Source organism: Thrips palmi, unplaced genomic scaffold (assembly GCF_012932325.1).
Source record: "Thrips palmi isolate BJ-2018 unplaced genomic scaffold, TpBJ-2018v1 HiC_scaffold_3, whole genome shotgun sequence".
NCBI classification, from domain to species: domain Eukaryota; kingdom Metazoa; phylum Arthropoda; class Insecta; order Thysanoptera; family Thripidae; genus Thrips; species Thrips palmi.
In genome coordinates, this window is record NW_023144630.1 from 1,081,778 (window position 1) to 1,098,907 (window position 17,130).

Sequence of the window (17,130 nt, forward strand, 5' to 3'; positions counted from 1 at the left end):
GCTCGCCACGAGTGGGAGAGAGATAGCCGATCGATAGCCGTGCCGACATTTCCACGGCTGATAGTCGACGGCCGGTACTGTTACTGTTACGGTATCAGCTCGGCCTGCGGCTTTCTTCTGCAAACCCCGGGAACGTAGCGTGTTTGGGCAAGTGCATACCGGCAGTGCCAACAGGCAGAGGCGCCGCCGCACAGTGGGACAAGACGGTGGAGGCGGACAAAATTCTAGACGCGTTTTGAGCTCCAGAGTCGCGAAACAGGACTCGAACTGAACGTTTGACCCCATGAATGGATTGCTCTCCGAACGAGGAATCCATTGGTGAGGTCACACGTTCGGTTTCAGTCCTATTTGGCGAATCTGGAGATCTGCAGCTCAAAACCCGTGCGACCCCACCTATGGATTCGTCGTTCGGAGAGCAATCCATTAGTGGGGTCACACGTTCGTTTCGAGTCCCATTTAGCGACTCTGGAGCTCAAAGCCCTTCCGGAATGTTGACCGCCTCCACCGGTCCTCTGGCCCACTGTGCGGCGCTCTGTATCGACAGGGAAAAAGAGGGGGAGGGGGAGAGACTGGGGGCAAATTGCTCTCATCTCGTTTATCGTATCGTTACACGGTCTGCTGCTGTCCATGCAGCACACGCTGAGCAACCTTTGAACCGCTTGGCACTGAAGACCGATTCCGAGAGTCGTTTTCGTCGCTCTGTCTCTCTCGCACCCATGGGGCGTCCCGAATGGGTGCGAGAGAGACAGAGCTCCTCTCCCTTTTCAAAATCTATCTGCCGGCTGTCGGTGGCAACTAACTTGCGCGGCACGACAGCCGAGCGAAGAGCGGTTTGCGTTCTGTCTCTCTCGCTCCCTCACGGAGAGCGCCATGAGTGCGACAGAGACAGAGCGACGAAGCACGAAGCAACTCTCCCGAATCGCTCGGCGGTGGACATAGGGAGAGTTCCCTGATCGCCCAGACAACCTTACACAGTGCATTGTTTGAAACGCCAATCGAAGGCAACTCATCATTTCCTTTTCTTTGTGCGCAACTTTGTCAGTGACCATTTTCCGAGCGACGTTCTCTGGAACCGGTTCCGTGAACCGCGGGGTAACTTGAGACAATATTCCCGCCGTGCCAATAAGGTCCCGTCTTTTTTTTTTGTGCACTTAGGGTTGTTTCGGCCTGCGTGCCCTCCTCTCGCGCCATAGGCTGCCCGCCAGACTGATTCCGAGAGTCCTCTTCGTCGCTCTGTCTCTCTCGCACCCATACGGGGCGCCTCATGAGTGCGAGAGAGACAGAGCGACGAGAACGACTCTCGGAATCAGTCTGCAGACGAGTTCGAGTTCATCTTCCTCTGCGGGTTCACTCCGAATTCCGTGCAGCGCCTCGTCGCTCTGTCTCTCTCGCACGCCTGCGGCGCTACGGGACTGCCCCATGAGTGAGAGAGAGAGAGAGAGAGAGAGAGAGAGAGAGAGAGAGAGAGAGAGAGAGAGAGACGCCATGATAAGCCCGTGCCTCCCCCGCGAGATAACCTTTGCAGGCATAACGCTTACTGGAGGGAGTCCAAAGACTCAATAAAATTGTCAAAGTCCAATCAATCAAGGCGCTCTTGCCTTTGTTTTTGTCGTCTGCTGCGTGGGTGGCTTCCCTCTCCGCGACGTTTTATCAGACGGGATTCTGTCGGTGGACCCAGACGCGGGTCCACCACCCTCACAGAGCCACACACATGCCACACTGCCAAAAGATAAAAACACAACAAACCTAACAGGATTCCTGGCATTTTTTTTTTAATCAAAAAAAAAATTGTACTTTCAAATTACAATTGTTGTACTACTGCAAAGTTCAATGTAACCGGCATGATGAGTGCAGTCCAGTCCGCCTCTGTGCGGCGCACTCACGTGGGTCAGAAGACCGGTGGAGGCAGCCAACACTCCAGACGCGTTTTGAGCTCCAGAGTCGCCAAGCAGGACTCGAATCCATTGGTGGGGTCACACGTTCCGTTCGAGTCCCATTTTCGTTGTCCTTTTTTTGTACCACTGTATTCACAATTTTTCTTGCAGTGCAAAAAGCTTCGCGCGTGCCACATTTTTGCACTTTGAACTTGAAATGGAAAATCTACCAGGTTTATACTTGCACTTTACAAATCCAGGACTTCCCTGCTAAGTGTCCAGCTGGATTTGGCAGTTGGACTTCCCCCTTGCCCTGCCAATCGGTTCCGCACATCGCTGCCGTCGCTCCGTCTCTCTCGCACTCGTGGGCCGCCCCGTGGGGGTGCGAGAGAGACAGAGAGAGGCGGCACGGACGCGTCATCGTGCCGCCGTGCGAAAGGGGCTCGGCCAGACGATAAGGCGTCGCGGCAGTCGTGACGTCACGCCACTATCTCGCTCTCTGTCTGACAGTCTGAGACAGTCTGAGACAGTGACCTAGGACCAGACGGCGGCGCGCCCCGCCGCGTCGCGGGCGTCACGTCGAGAAGGCCCCGCCCCCCGCCACGCCCCGCCACACCGCACAGTGGGCCAGAAGACCGGTGGAGGCGGCCAAAAGTCACGATGCGTTTTGAGCTCCAGAGTCGTTAAATAGGACTCGAACCGAGCGTGTGACCCCACCAACGGATTCCTCGTTCGGAGAGCAATCCATTGGTGGGGTCACACGTTCGGTTCGAGTCCCATTTAGCGACTCTGGAGCTCAAAACGCGTCCGAGATTTTGACCGCCTCGTGTTTATGTGGTGTGGAATGGGGCTTGCAGCGTGCCGCCCATCCCAGTTTGTTGACATCGGCCTCCGCCCCCGCACTCGTTTTGCGTGTCGTCACTGCTGTAGATTGAGACGCGGTCCGTCTCTCTCGCACTCATGGGGCACCCGTATAGGTGCGAGAGAGACAGAGCGGCGAAAACCACTCTCGGAATCAGTGTGCCGACCGTCGATCGGGTTTGGACCAGCCAAGGCAACAGCCAAGGGTCAATCGGGCCGGAAAAACACGGAGACGGTGGCGGTCTGGCGGGAAAGCCGGGGTCGTCTCGTCGCTCTGTCTCTCTCGCACCCCGACGGGACGCCCACGAGAGTGACAGAGACAGAGCGATGGAAGAGTGGCGTAGCGCCGCTGCTATCGCAGTGTACACCACGCGTGGCCAAGCGTGGCTACCTGGATAAGCCGGGTATTTGAGCGGGCCAAGAGGGCTCGCATGTATTCTTCCGTTCCTTGTTCCTTGTTTTGCAGAGCGCAGGTTTCTTCCATGGCCCGCAGATTTTTAATCCATTTTGGCACACCACACTCCTAATCAAAAATGGAAAAGTAGCACTATTATTTTGGAAAGACAAAGGCACGAAAATTATGCCTCCCCGCCGCACGGTGGGCCAGAAGACCGGTGGAGGCGGCCAGAACTCCAGACGCGTTTTGAGCTCCAGAGTCGCTAAATGGGACTCTAACTGAACGTGTGACCCCACCAATGGATTGCTCTCCGAACGAGGAATCCATTGGTGGGGTCACACGTTCGTTTCGAGTCCTGCTTAGCGACTCTGGAGCTCAAAACGCTTCTCGAATTTTGGCCGCCTCCACCGGTCTTCTGGCCCACTGTGCAGCGCCAGCGCCACCCGAAGGTGCTCACTGCAAATACAGTGGGGCAGACACACAGACTCCGCACGCGTTCACAAACACACATACGTGCGGCGGCGTGCGTCGGCCCGTTGCAGTCCCCGCCGGGCCCGGCACGGCCCGGCACTGTACTGGACCGCAGAACGAAGTCCACCCCAGCACAAACCCTACTGCAAGAACAACCTTTAGTCGCAAGTACTGAAAAACAAGAAGACGCCCCGATAAGTTTCTAGTGCGCCTCCCCCTCATTTTTTTGTCTCTCTCTCTCTTCGGGATTTCCGGAAGCACTCATGTATAACAAAAAATATCCAAGTTGGCTCGTAGGAGCAGGCTTCGGTGCGCTGGCGTAAAATTAGTTCAAGTTTGAAGTGCTGCGCACTTGTACAGTCATAAAAAACATGATTTTTGCAAAATTAATTTTCTTGAAAGTAAAAACTGTATGGTGTGCACCCTTGGGAAGGTGCTCCGACTTCGGCACGCGTCCTCGCTACGCGTGTCCGTGGGCTGTTCAAGTTGAAGTAAGGGGCTCGCAGTCGCAAGCCACGGGATGGCTCGGGATTCTTCTGTCGGGGAGCAATCCATTGGTGGAGTCACACGTTCGGTTCAAGTCCTGTTCAGCGACGCTGGAGCTCAAAACGCGTCTAGAATTTTGGCCGCCTCTACCGGTCTTCTGGTCCACTGTGGTATGGCTTCCGTGGGTGTGTCCAGAAACCAGACTGGCTCGCGTCACCCTTTACGCTGCGGCCACCCCCTAATTTCAATATCTGCCCATCCCCCCCCCCCTCTCTCTCTCTCTCTCTCTCTCTCTCTCTCTCTCTCTCTCTCTCTCTCTCTCTCACACACGCACACCCTTACTACCCCTCTCTTCCCCCTCCACGTGCCCCGTCTACTTCCCCACCTCCCCTTCCCCTTAGGGGCGCTGCTTCTGGTAGGCTGATTCCGAACCGCGGTGTCGTCGCTCTGTCTCTCTCGCACTCTTGGGGTGCCCCGTAAGGGTGCGAGAGAGACGGAGAGAGACCGCTAGCAGCCGGGGTGCGCTAGGGACGCTCGCCGAAGCTGGCCGAAGCGATAAAGGGGCCCGCCGCGGGGCGAGGCGGCCAGTCACGCCGGACCGCTCCGCACCGCCCCGGAGAAGACCGCCACACCGCGGAAGCACCGTGGACAGTCTGCACGCTCCACGGCACCGCCCTCGGCGACGCGACGACGCGACGACGGCCCGCTGTACCAGTGTACCAGTGACGACGGTACGACGTACCAGTGCACCGAGTCCAGCAGACTGGCACACTGCTCCGCCGCCCTCCAGTGTCGCTATCACACCGTGGATTGACTAGGAACAGCAGCAAGGTAAGGTCTGCTCAGTGGGCCAGAAGACCGGCACCGACGCGTTTTGAGCTCCAGAGTCGCTAACCGGGACGCGAACCGAACGTGTGACCCCACCAATGGATTGCTCTCCGAACGAGGAATCCATGAGGTCACACGTCCGGTTCGAGGCTTTCGAGTTCTTTCTCCTAGTGTGTGCGTCGTTTCCAGGATGGAGCTGAGCGTGACTCTGCTGGCGGGGGGCGCCATGTTCCTGGTGCTGGTGTACCAGGTCCTGATCGTGGTGTCCAGGCGGCGGTACTTCGTCAAGGCCGTCAACGCACTGCCCGGGCCCAAGCCCCACCCCCTGTTCGGCAACGTGCCCGACCTCATGGTGCCTCCGAACAGTGAGTACCGCACAGTGGATTTGCCAGAGACCGGTGGAGCCGGTCAAAATACCGACGCGTTTTGAGATCCAGAGTCGCTACATGGGACTCGAAACGAACGTAAGACCCCACCAATGGATTGCTCTCCGAACGAGAAATCCAATGGAGGGGTCAACCGTTCGGTGCGAGTCCTGTTTAGGGACTCTGGAGCTCAAAGCGCGTCTACAGTTTTGGCCAACCCCGGGTCTTCTGGCCCTGTATACCGTTAAGGCAAATGGAAGGAACAGAGCAAATATCACTATCGCTGACCAAATCCTCAACACTGCGATGAGCGATTATAGACGTTTTCTCCAAGGTTTGTTTACGTATTTTACCCGCGAGCCAGCTCGTTCGTGTGGGCAAAATGCGTAAACAAGCCCTCACGTGGGCTTATAAGAGTCTATGAGAGTGCCCACTTTGAGCGCAGCCGGACTCCGGCTTGCATTGTACAGTTGTTCTCTGAGTTCGTTTAAACGTTTAAATCAGTCGCACTATCTGATTTGCAGTGCAGTTATTTTTGAGAACAGATTGAACCAATTGGAGAATTCCAGAAAAATAAAAAAAAAACACTCTACTTGGTTCAATCTTATTCCCCACTCTGTTTTTTTTGAGGATCACTGACGGAAAAACTAAATTGTTCCAGTAAAAAATGAAAAATAATATGGAAGCCTTCCTTTGCAGAAATGTTTGAGGCGTGGGACCGCAGACACCGCACCAACGCCACGCTGTTCCGAACCTGGATCGGACCGTACGCCGAGATCAACCTCAAGGAGCCTGAACAAGTAGAGGTGCGTACAAGACGAGCCTGCTCGACTCAAATAGATAAAAATTATCGCAACTTCCGGAGCACTACAAACCTGTTTACGCGCTTCATGTCTTTGTACAAATTTTGTACGAGCAAATAAATGATACCTAAACTTTTATTTTTGTAAAAATTTTAGTTTTTTTAACCTTGATTTTTAATTTACGCAGGCGATCCTGAGCAGCTCCAAGCACATCACCAAGTCGAACGCGTACCGGTTCCTCCAGCCCTGGCTCGGCACCGGGCTGCTCACCAGCACGGGCAGCAAGTGGCACACGCACCGCAAGATGATCACCCCCACGTTCCACTTCAAGATCCTCGAGGCCTTCCACGACGTGTTCGTCGAAAAGTGCGAGATCCTGGCGCAGAAGCTGGCCAGGGTGGCCGACGGCAAGACCGAGTTCGACATGTACCCCTTCATCACGCACTGCACCCTGGACATCATCTGTGGTGAGTGCTGTGGCGTGCTTGGGCTGACAGTGGGCCAGAAGACCGGTGGAGGCGGCTTAAACTGCAGACGCCTTTCGAGCTCCAGAGTCGCTGAATGGGACTCGAACCGAACGTGTGACCCCACCAATGGATTGCTCTCCGAACGAGGAATCCATTGGTGGGGTCACACGTTCGGTTCGAGTCCCATTGAGCGACTCTGCGGCTCAAACTGCGTCTAGAGTTTTGGCCGCCTCCACCGGTCTTCTGGCCCACTGTGTGATGGTTAGAGGTTAGTGTCTGACATCATTCGCTCTCTTTCTAGAAACGGCCATGGGAGTCAAGATCAACGCGCAGGACAGCACCGAGAAGAGGAGTGACTACGTCTCGGCCATTTACGAGTGAGTACGGTGGTGGCAGATCGAGGGGCGGACTTAGTGAGGGTAGGGGAGGCCACCGACGGTGGCGGCCAAAACACTAGACGCGTTTTGAGCTCCAGCGTCGCTAAATGGAACTCGAACCGAACGTGTGACCCCACCAATGGATTCCTCGTTCAGAGAGCAATTCATTGGTGGGATCTCACGTTCGGTTCGAGAACCATTTAGCGACGTCGGAGCTCAAAACGCGTCTAGAATTTTGGCCGTCTGCGCCAGTCTTCTGGCCCACTGGGCTACTGTGCAGCAAGACACCTGGTTCTCGGCTGCTCTCGGCTCTTGACTCCTCGTGGACTTAGCCAATGAGTAATAAGTGCGAGAGAGAGAGAGAGAGAGAGAGAGAGAGAGAGAGAGAGAGAGAGAGAGAGAGAGAGAGAGACAGACAGAATGTCTAAACAGTGTACCGGCCGGCCGGTTGCAGGATCAGCGAGCTGACGCTGAAGCGCGCGCAGAGGCCGTGGCTCTTCCCCAACGCCACGTTCTACCTGACGGACATGGGCCGGCGCTACAAGCGCTGCCTCTCCATCCTGCACGGCTTCACCAACAAGGTCATCCGCGACCGCTCCGCCCTGCGCGCCTCGCAGAAGGCCCAGCCGGACCCCGTCAGCGGCGACGGCACGGAGGACGACCTGGGTGAGTGAGAGAGTGTGTGTCAGTGAGTGTGGGAGAGGGAGCTGTTCAAACATTGAACTAGTCGCGAGAGCCCCTTCGAGTCGGGCCGGTCCGTCGAGCGCGCGTGTCCGCGGGGTTGCCTATGCCCCTTTCGTCGGGCGCCCCGCCGCACGGTTGCCCAAGGAAGACCGGTGCAGGCGGTCGAAATCCCGGACGCGTTTTGAGCTCCAGAGTCGCTGAATGGGACTCGAAACGACCGTGTGACCCCACCAATGGATTGCTCTCCGAACGAGGAGTCCATTGGTGGGGTCACACGTTCGGTTCGAGTCCCATTTAGCGACTCTGGAGCTCAAAACGCGTCTAGAATTTTGGCCGCCTCCACCGGTCTTCCAGTCCACTGTGGCTGTGGTTTCTCAGAGCCCTCAGCTTGACGCCTTTGACTTTGACGTTGACAATGTCGTTGACGGTGTGGTGCCTGCAGGACTCAAGAAGAGGACGGCGTTCTTGGACCTGCTTCTGGACGCGCGGGAGGCCGGCGCGCAGCTCACCGACGAGGACCTCAGGGAGGAGGTCGACACGTTCATGTTCGAGGTGAGCCGAGTTCTTTTGTGTTTTGTCACCGTTTTTGTTGTTGTTGTTGTTGTTGTTGTTGTTGTTACTAACGGCTGCCACTCGCAGGGCCACGACACGACGACCGCCGGGCTGTGCTGGGCGCTGTTCTTGCTGGGAAATAACCCGCGCGTACAGGTGAGCTTGCTGCCCGATTCCCGATGTTATCGATACTCCGATACTTTGGTATCGATACTCCGATACTTTGGTATCGATTCTCCGATACTTTGGTATCGATACTCCGATAAATGAGTATCGATACTCCGATACTTTGGTATCGATACTCCGATACTTTGGTATCGATACTCCGATACTTTGGTATCGATACTCCGATACTTTGGTACCGATACTCCGATACTTTATTTCTGATACTCCGATACTTTATTTCTGATACTCGTTGATATGAATCGAGATAGCTCTACGATTTGTTCCGTTTCGACGTCCGTTTCAAAGCTGCCTTCTCTCCCTCCTCCCCCAGGACGCCGCGGCCGACGAGCTGGACACCATCTTCCAAGGCTCGGACCGCGCCCCCACCGTGCGCGACCTGCAGAACATGAAGTACCTGGAGCGCGTCATCAAGGAGACCCTGCGCCTCTTCCCGTCAGTGCCCTTCATCGGCCGCAAGGTGTTCCAGGACGTCGACCTCGGTACGCGTTTTGAGCTCCAGAGTCGCTAAATGGGACTCGAACCGAGCGTGTGACCCCAGCAATGGACTGCTCTCCGAACGAGGAATCCATTGGTGGGGTCACACGCTCAATTCGAAAGTCGTTTTTTTTGGCAATTGGTCAGGTTTTCTTTTTTGTGAGTGTGAAAACTTATGCGAGGTTCTCTTTGCAGGCGGCTATAAGGTTCCCGCCGGCTGCATGATCAACATCCCCATCTACCACATCCACCGCAACCCCAGCCAGTGGCCGTCGCCGCACACCTTCGACCCGGACAACTTCCTGCCCAACCGCGTGGCCGAGCGCCACCCCTACTCCTACGTGCCCTTCAGCGCCGGGCCCAGGAACTGCATAGGTAAGTCCGCCGCCGCACAGAGCCGCATAGGGCGCACAGTGGGCCAGAAGACCGGTGGAGGTGGCTATAACTCCAGACGCGTTTTGAGCTCTAGGGTCGCTAAACAGGACTCGAAGCGGACGTGTGACCCCATCAATGGATTGCTCTTTGAACGAGGAATCCATTGGTGGGGTCACACGTTCGGTTCGAGGCCCATTTAGCGACTCTGGAGCTCAAAACGCGTCCGGAATTTTGACCGCCTCCACCGGTCTTCTGGCCTGCTGTGCGAGAGATCACGCCTTCGTTGTTACGTGACGCGTTTGCTCTCTTTGCAGGTCAGAAGTTCGCCCTGATGGAGGAGAAGACGGTGCTGTCCTACATCCTCCGGAACTACCGCGTGCACTCGGCCGAGCGCCTGGAGGACCTCACCCTCATGATCGACCTCATCCTGCGGCCAGAGTCGGGCATCCGAGTCAAGCTGGAGCCGCGGAGGCCGAAGGCGGCCGCCTGAACCCCTCCCACTCCGAAAGCTGAGGCGTCACACAGTGGGCCGGAAGACCGGTGGAGGCGGCCAAAACTCTAGACGCGTTTTGAGCTCCAGAGTCGCTAAATGGGACTCGAACCGAACGTGTGACCCCACCAATGGATTCCTCGTTCGGAGAGCAATCCATTGGTGGGGTCACACGTTCGGTTCGAGTCCTATTTAGCGACTCTGGAGCTCAAAACGCGTCTAGAGTTTTGGCCGCCGGCGCCGGTTTTCTGGCCCACCGAGTGATGGGTGCCCTCTGAGGGTGCGCGAGAGTGCCCCAGCAGACGGTCCCTATGTAGGCGCTGTAGTGCCCCTTTATCTAGTCTGGTCTGTAGGATCAACTTGTTATCATTATTTCCGTTGAGGAAATTGCCAGCCATCTTTTTGGGCACTGTCGTCGCCCGCCAGTGTTTTGGACTCATTGTCCCGCGATGGAGAGAAAGAGAGTGCCACGAAAATAACTGTACATACTCATTGTAAATAGTCTTTTGTTACATAGAAATAAATCACACGATCTTTTTTTTAATGTGGCTTTGCAATGCGTTTTCCTGTAATCCGACCCGGCCGAAGTCGATGGCACGCTGTTTGACAAAATGCTGATCAGGTCAGCGGCAATATTGCCCACAACCAGCGACTACACTGTACGAAAAAGTATACATAATTGATAGCATGTTGTCCTGCACAATAAACGAAACAATGCAACCGGTGACAGCTGGGGACCAGAAGAGTGCGATACGGATAGCGCCGTGCAGGCCGGCAACCCATCCTGCATCGGGGGGCTGTGCCAGTGTGCCAGGCTGCGCGTGTGAGGGGATGCCTATGCTGCCCACTGCAGGGGCTCCACCTCGGGCTCCACAGTGGGCCCTCCAGCTGGACCTCGACAGGCCGCACAGTGGGCCGGGGGAGGCGGCCAAAATTCTACACGCGTTTTGAACTCCAGAGTCGCTAAATGGGACTCGAACCGAACGTGTGACCCCACCAATGGATTCCTCGTTCGGAGAGCAATCCTTTGGTGGGATCACACGTTCAGTTCGAGTCTCTGGAGCTCAAAACGCGTTAGGGATTTTGACCGCCTCCACCGGTCTTCCGGCCCACTGTCCATCAATTCGTCCTCGCGTGAAAATTGTAGACGGTCCCCTTGATTGTAATTGCAGGCGACACAAGTCAGCAGGTGGCGGAGTGGGGGAGGGGGGAGGTGTGAATGAGAGGGTAGCAATGAGAGAGCCCGGCAGGGAGCAGCGGTGAGAGAGAGAGAGAGAGAGAGAGAGAGAGAGAGAGAGAGAGAGAGCGAGAGAGCCAGAGAGAGATAGGAGCAGAGAGGGACGATGAAGAGACCACCCAGGCCGAGACGGGGACCACACAGGAAGGCGGGCTTGGCGAGCGACGACTCCCCGCGCACTTCAGCCGTGGCGGGGCGGGCGGGGCGGGGCGGGGCGGGGCGCGGGCGGGGGCGGGGCGGGGCGGGGCGGGGTGAGGCGGGGTGGGGCAGATAGGGTCGCGCGGTTCCGGCGGGGTGTGGCGGGTCGCGGCGGGTCGCGTCAACAAGTTCCCGAATTTCTGAAATCCCCGAGTGCGCTGGGGGAACGAGGAGCGACTTCTGAACTATTTCTTTCAGCTGCAGAGTCTACTGTCTCAAATCCCTTTCTTTTCCGCCGCAAATGTTGGCACTAGTGGTCCTTCTTTCATGCAGCCAAGCCCCTTCAGTACGGTTATGCTTTGAATGTTTTATTTTTGTTCCAAAAGAGGTCCCTGCAGCTCCCGTACGTGCTCGTGGCCCCGGAAAGTCGCAGCAGTCTGATTCCGAGAGCAGGCGCCCGTCTGCCTGTCTTTGTCGCACCCGAGGGGGAGTTCCACGAGAGAGAGAGAGAGAGAGAGAGAGAGAGAGAGAGAGAGAGAGAGAGAGAGAGAGAGAGAGAGAGAGAGAGAGAGAGAGAGAGAGACTGGATTACGGGCCCGGCGTGATCTTTCGCGGAAGCTGGCCCAATCAGCGTGCCTCTTCGCCCTGTCTCTCTCGCACCGCTGCGGGCGGCCCGCGAGTGCGACGGAGAGAGAAGCACACTCGTGCTAGAGTCGTCACCCCAACGAATGACTCAATGCCGACACCGTCCAAGGACACAAAGCCACACTCCCCCGATTGAATCGCCCTTGCCCTTCGGCGATGGAGATATCGGCTGTCGCTCTGTCTCTCTCGCACCCCTGCGGGACGCCCCACGAGTGCCAGAAGGACAGAGCGAGGGAGCCACTTTGGGCCGTGATGAGTGACAAGCGCGTATCTGCCTCGGCCGTGCAGACCGCCGCGGAGTGGCCGTGTGACATACGCCGTTCTGTGCGGGGACTTCCCCGACCCGAGCAAAGATCAACATCGTTTGGACCTACACGCGTAACGACAACGTGGGCCACGCTGTGGCCACACGGCCACCCAAGTGGTGTCCAGCCGGCCAGCGAGGGCCGGGCCGGGGCTGCGGTGCCGTAGGCCGGATCGGCTCTCGGACCGTCTCGGTCTGGGTCTCGGGCTCCAGGAGGGCGCCCTGGCTCCCGCCCTGCCCCACGCCCCCACGCCCCGAGCCGGCGCGGCGTGGCGACGGGGGCGTGGCGTGGCCACGGCACAGTGGGCCAGAAGACCGGTGGAGGCGGCCAAAGCTCTAGACGCGTTTTGCGCTCCAGAGTCGCTAAGCAGGACTCGAACCGAACGTGTGACCCCACCAATGGATTCTTCGTTCGGAGAGCAGTCCATTGGTGGGGTCACACGTTCGATTCGAGTCCCATTGAGCGACTCTGGAGCTCAAAACGCGTCTAGAGTTTTGGCCGCCTCCACCGGATCTGGCCCACTGTGCGGTGGAAGTCCGCCGGCACTGCCCCTGCCGGCCCTTCCAGCCCTTCCTCCGAACCCTTCCCTTCCCACAGTAGTCGCCCTCGTCGCTCTGTCTCTCTCGCACCCACGGGCCGCTCCGCACGGGTGCGAGAGAGACAGAGCGACGACACTGCGTGGCGGCTGCTTCAGCCTGCTTTGTTTGTTTGCCGCCCCGTATGCCTGCATCTGTTTGCCTGCTTGCCTCTGCTGGTGGAATAGCGGGTTGCCTCTTTCAGTTGCCGCCTGCTTCGTCTGCCACCGGAGTGATCCAACGTCAACATTCAACCGTCCAACCGGCAGAAAATCACAAATGTCGCATGAGTTCATTTCGCGCGAATTGTGTGAGATCGCTCCTTGATTGCGATGAGAAATTTATAGTGAGGCTGCGCAAAGGCTGCTGCGGTGGCGGCCGGACGGCCCCGCCTGCAGGCTGATTCCGGCGTCGCTCTGTCTCTCTCGCACTCCCGGGGGCGTTGCGTGTGCGTGCGACAGAGACAGAGCGACGAGAACGACTCTCGGAATCAGCCTGCCGCTTGCCGCCCCTCTGGCCCGCGTCTTGGGTGGTCCCGGTGGTGAGATGGCCCTCGCGGTAATCCAGCCCTCGCTCCCGCCCTCCCCCTCCCCTCCCCTTCCCCTCCCCTTCCCTTCCCCTCCCCTTCCCCTCCCCTCCCCCGCCGTCATCAACCAACCCCCGCCGCCGCGCATCGACGCCTCGCCCCGACAAATTGCCGCACTTTCCGCCGCCGCGTTTCCGATATACTTCGCTGTTTCTTGTTTCCGAAGAGGAGGAACCGGACGGAAGTGGTGGGGGAAGCCCTCTTACAGTGGGCCAGAAGACCGGTGGAGGCGGTCAAAAATCCGGAGTCGCTAAATGGGACCCGAAACGAACGTATGGATTGCTCTTCGAACGAGGAATCCATTGGTGGGGTCACACGTTCGGTTCGAGCTCTGCTTAGCGGGAAAGTTGTCAGCGTGCGTGCGGTTACTTGGACTTTTCAGGGGTCCGCCGTGCCAAAATGTGTCCCGACGCAACTTTGGCACCGTGGGACTTCCCCCTCACGCGTCGCTGTCCGCGCGCGCGCACACACACACACACACACACACGCACACACACACTCGTCGGTTTCGTGTGTTCTTGGGAGGTCCCAGTGTTGAGTGAGCGGTAGCGCTTCGCATTGGGGAGATTAGACAAGTCGACATGACGCTCATCACATCGAGGAGACAGACAGACAGACAGACAGACAGACAGACAGGGATAGACAGACGACAGACAGACAGAGATGAGGGTGTCGAGACGTGCAGATATTGGAAGAAAAATACGAAGAAAATACATGGGTCTTAATTTAAGTTTTCACTCGGATAACTTATTTCGTTTTTGTCCTCAGAGCACGCAATACAGTCAGGCTCGGGCTGGCCAGGGCAGACAGGCAGAAAAATCTGCAGGGGCCTTCGGGTTTGGGACCAGCTCCGTCACAAAGTTGGTCAAAGAGTGACTGAATCTCCGAAAGTAGCCGTTTCCGCTGATTTTGGGCGACCACTGCGTCCGATCTAGTTGCTGCCAACGGCCTCCCTCGACGCCCTAGTATTCTTAAGACCCTACTCTTTCATGCCCTGTATCGGGAAGACGTTGACCACAACGATTTTGGCTTTGACCGCAACGATTTTCCGACCAAGTTGGTCAAAAAGAGGTCGAATCTCGGAAATTTGCTGATTTTGCTGATTTTGGGTGGCCACTGTGTCCAATCTAGTCGCCGTAAAAGGCCTCCCTCGACGTCCTAGTATTCCGAAGACCCTACTCTTTCATGCCCTGTATCGGGAAGACGTTGACCACAACGATTTTGGCTTTGACCGCAACGATTTTCCGACCAAGTTGGTCAAAATGTGGTCCAATCTCGGAAATTTGCTGATTTTGCTGACTTTGGGCGGCCACTGTGTCCAATCTAGTCGCCGTAAAAGGCCTCCCTCGACGTCCTAGTATTCTTAAGACCCTACTCTTTCATGCCCTGTATCGGGAAGACGTTGACCACAACGATTTTGGCTTTGACCGCAACGATTTTCCGACCAAGTTGGTCAAAAAGAGGTCGAATCTCGGAAATTTGCTGATTTTGCTGATTTTGGGTGGCCACTGTGTCCAATCTAGTCGCCGTAAAAGGCCTCCCTCGACGTCCTAGTATTCCGAAGACCCTACTCTTTCATGCCCTGTATCGGGAAGACGTTGACCACAACGATTTTGGCTTTGACCGCAACGATTTTCCGACCAAGTTGGTCAAAAAGTGGTCCAATCTCGGAAATTTGCTGATTTTGCTGACTTTGGGCGGCCACTGTGTCCAATCTAGTCGCCGTAAAAGGCCTCCCTCGACGTCCTAGTATTCTTAAGACCCTACTCTTTCATGCCCTGTATCGGGAAGTCGTTGACCACAACGATTTTGGCTTTGACCGCAACGATTTTCCGACCAAGTTGATCAAAAAGTGGTCGAATCTCGGAAATTTGCTCTTTATACTCGTTTCTCATTTTTTGAGAGCTTCTCGCGTTTCTCATTTTTTGAGAACTCCTCACGGTTCTTCTCATCTTTCTGAAAACTTCTCGGAAAGGTCTCTATTTCGTTCCCTATCGCACCAACGCGAGTGTGGTGCTTGTCAATCGTCAATCTGGCGAGCGGGGAGGGCTGGACGAGGGGGGAGGGGGGGGGGAGGGGAGGAGGGGCGTTGGATTAATAGAGGTGTCGCTTTCCGGGAACGTCGTCCTTGACGCGGTCCATAATGCATCGCGATCCGTCAGACGGCAGCGGCAGACTGATTCCGAGAGTCGTCGCTCTGTCTCTCTCGCACCTACACGGGGCGCCCGTGAGTGCGAGAGAGACAGAGCGACGAAAGCGACTCTCGGAATCAGTTTGCTGCAGCTTTGTGCGTGTGTGTCCCACACCTTCAATCATAGGAGTCACTGCCGTGCGCATGCGAGCGGAGCGCTGCAGACTCATTCCGAGATTCTCTGCTTTCGACGCTCAGTGGGACTCGAACCGAACGTGTGACCCCACCAGTGGACTGCTCTCCGGGCGAGGAATCCATTGGTGGGGTCACACGTTCGGTTCGAGTCCTGTTTAGCGACTCTGGAGCTCGAAACGCGTCTGGAGTTTTGGCCGCCTCCACCGGTCTTCTGGCCCACTGTGCTGCAGTGACCTCTGGATTCGCGTCTGCCCGTATGGATGCGAGAGTGTCAGCGCGACGACGAAAACTCCTGCTCCGCAGAGCGCTTGTAATGTCCCAGTGTCCCAAACGGCTCAAAGGCGAACGCATCCGTTTCCAGGCGTGCATTAGCCTATCTAGGCGTGGCGTGGCGTGGCGTGGCACGGTCGTACCGCTGGCGGCTCTTCGGTTTTACAGGCCCCGTCTCCGTCGACTCCGTCGCTCCCGTTGGCCGTTGCCGTCCGGACGACGCGAGACGCGACGTCCGCGACGTGTGTGGTCCCCCCGTACGCCCCAGCGGACTGACGCCGAGAGTCGTTTGGTCGCTCTGTCCCTCTCGCACCTGCAGGAGACGCCCCATGAGTGCGAGGGAGACAGAGCGACGAAAACGACCCTCGCTCAAGCGGACGGCCGCACGCCGCAAAGGACAGCCGGGGGCGGCGGGGGCACTGTAGTCGTTTCAAAGAGGTCCAGTCGAGGCGAAGGGTGCGTTTGCGGAACCGAGACGCAGAGGGCTAGAAGACCGGCGCCGGCGGCCAAAACTCTAGACGCGTTTTGAGCTCCAGAGTCGGTAGGACTCGAACCAAACGTGTGACCCCACCAATGGATTCCTCCTTCGGAGAGCAATCCATTGGTGGGGTCACACGTTCGGTTCGAGTCCCATCTAGCGACTCTGGAGCTCAAAACGCGTCTAGAATTTTGACCGCCTCCCGGTCTTCTGGCACGCTCACGTGCGAAAAAACCACAGTGAATCCCGTTAATTTTGCCGGGATTAGCTGTAGCCAGACGACAGGACTTGTCCCCCGTGCCCTAGCGCTGACCCAGAGTCGTAGGCTCGTACCCTGTGCACCAGGATACCCCTTCGGACGAGCACCACCCTGTAGGGACGGCCACGCCGTCAAAGTACAGCTCGGGGGACTGAGTCTTTCAAAAGGTCCAGTAAAGCCGTTCACCGAGACTCAGTGGCAGCGTACCGTGCGACCGACAGGAAATCTGCGTGATTTTTCTCCAGAGTCTGTAGGCTCGAACCAAACGTGTGGCTCCACAGGATTCGTCTGGTCGGAGAGAATGTCCCATTGGTGGTGTCACAAGTTCGGTTGATCCCGTTAGCATCTGTATCTCACAACGCGTCTAGATTTGACTCGCTCGGTTTTGGCACGCTGTGCGGTGCAAGACACGGTGGCTCCAAGGCGCGGCGGCGAGATGTGCCCATGATGTGTCACAACGAATCCCGTGCAGTCTGTTCCACACGCCGCGGATTAAGATCGTGGTGTGGCGTGGCGGGGCGTGGCGGGGCGTGGCGGGGCGTGGCGGGGCGTGGCGGGGCGTGGCGGGGCGGGCCCCACACGATGCACTAGCGATAGGGGTGGTCCTCGGTGATCGATTAA

At 57.1% G+C, this 17,130-nt stretch overlaps 1 protein-coding gene across 1 annotated transcript; it reads left to right on the forward strand.

Annotated features, from left to right (window-relative positions):
* Nucleotides 1-4,691: 4,691 nt before the first annotated feature.
* On the forward strand, nucleotides 4,692-9,754 carry LOC117648262 (cytochrome P450 4C1-like). The gene is made up of 11 exons (XM_034390682.1): nucleotides 4,692-4,920; nucleotides 5,107-5,282; nucleotides 5,982-6,088; nucleotides 6,273-6,552; nucleotides 6,854-6,929; nucleotides 7,384-7,595; nucleotides 8,056-8,165; nucleotides 8,253-8,321; nucleotides 8,662-8,830; nucleotides 9,021-9,200; nucleotides 9,515-9,754. Exons 2-11 carry the CDS (start codon nucleotides 5,108-5,110, stop codon nucleotides 9,688-9,690), a joined length of 1,554 nt encoding a protein of 517 aa, XP_034246573.1. The 5' UTR covers nucleotides 4,692-4,920; nucleotide 5,107; the 3' UTR covers nucleotides 9,691-9,754.
* The last annotated feature ends 7,376 nt before the right edge of the window (nucleotides 9,755-17,130 follow it).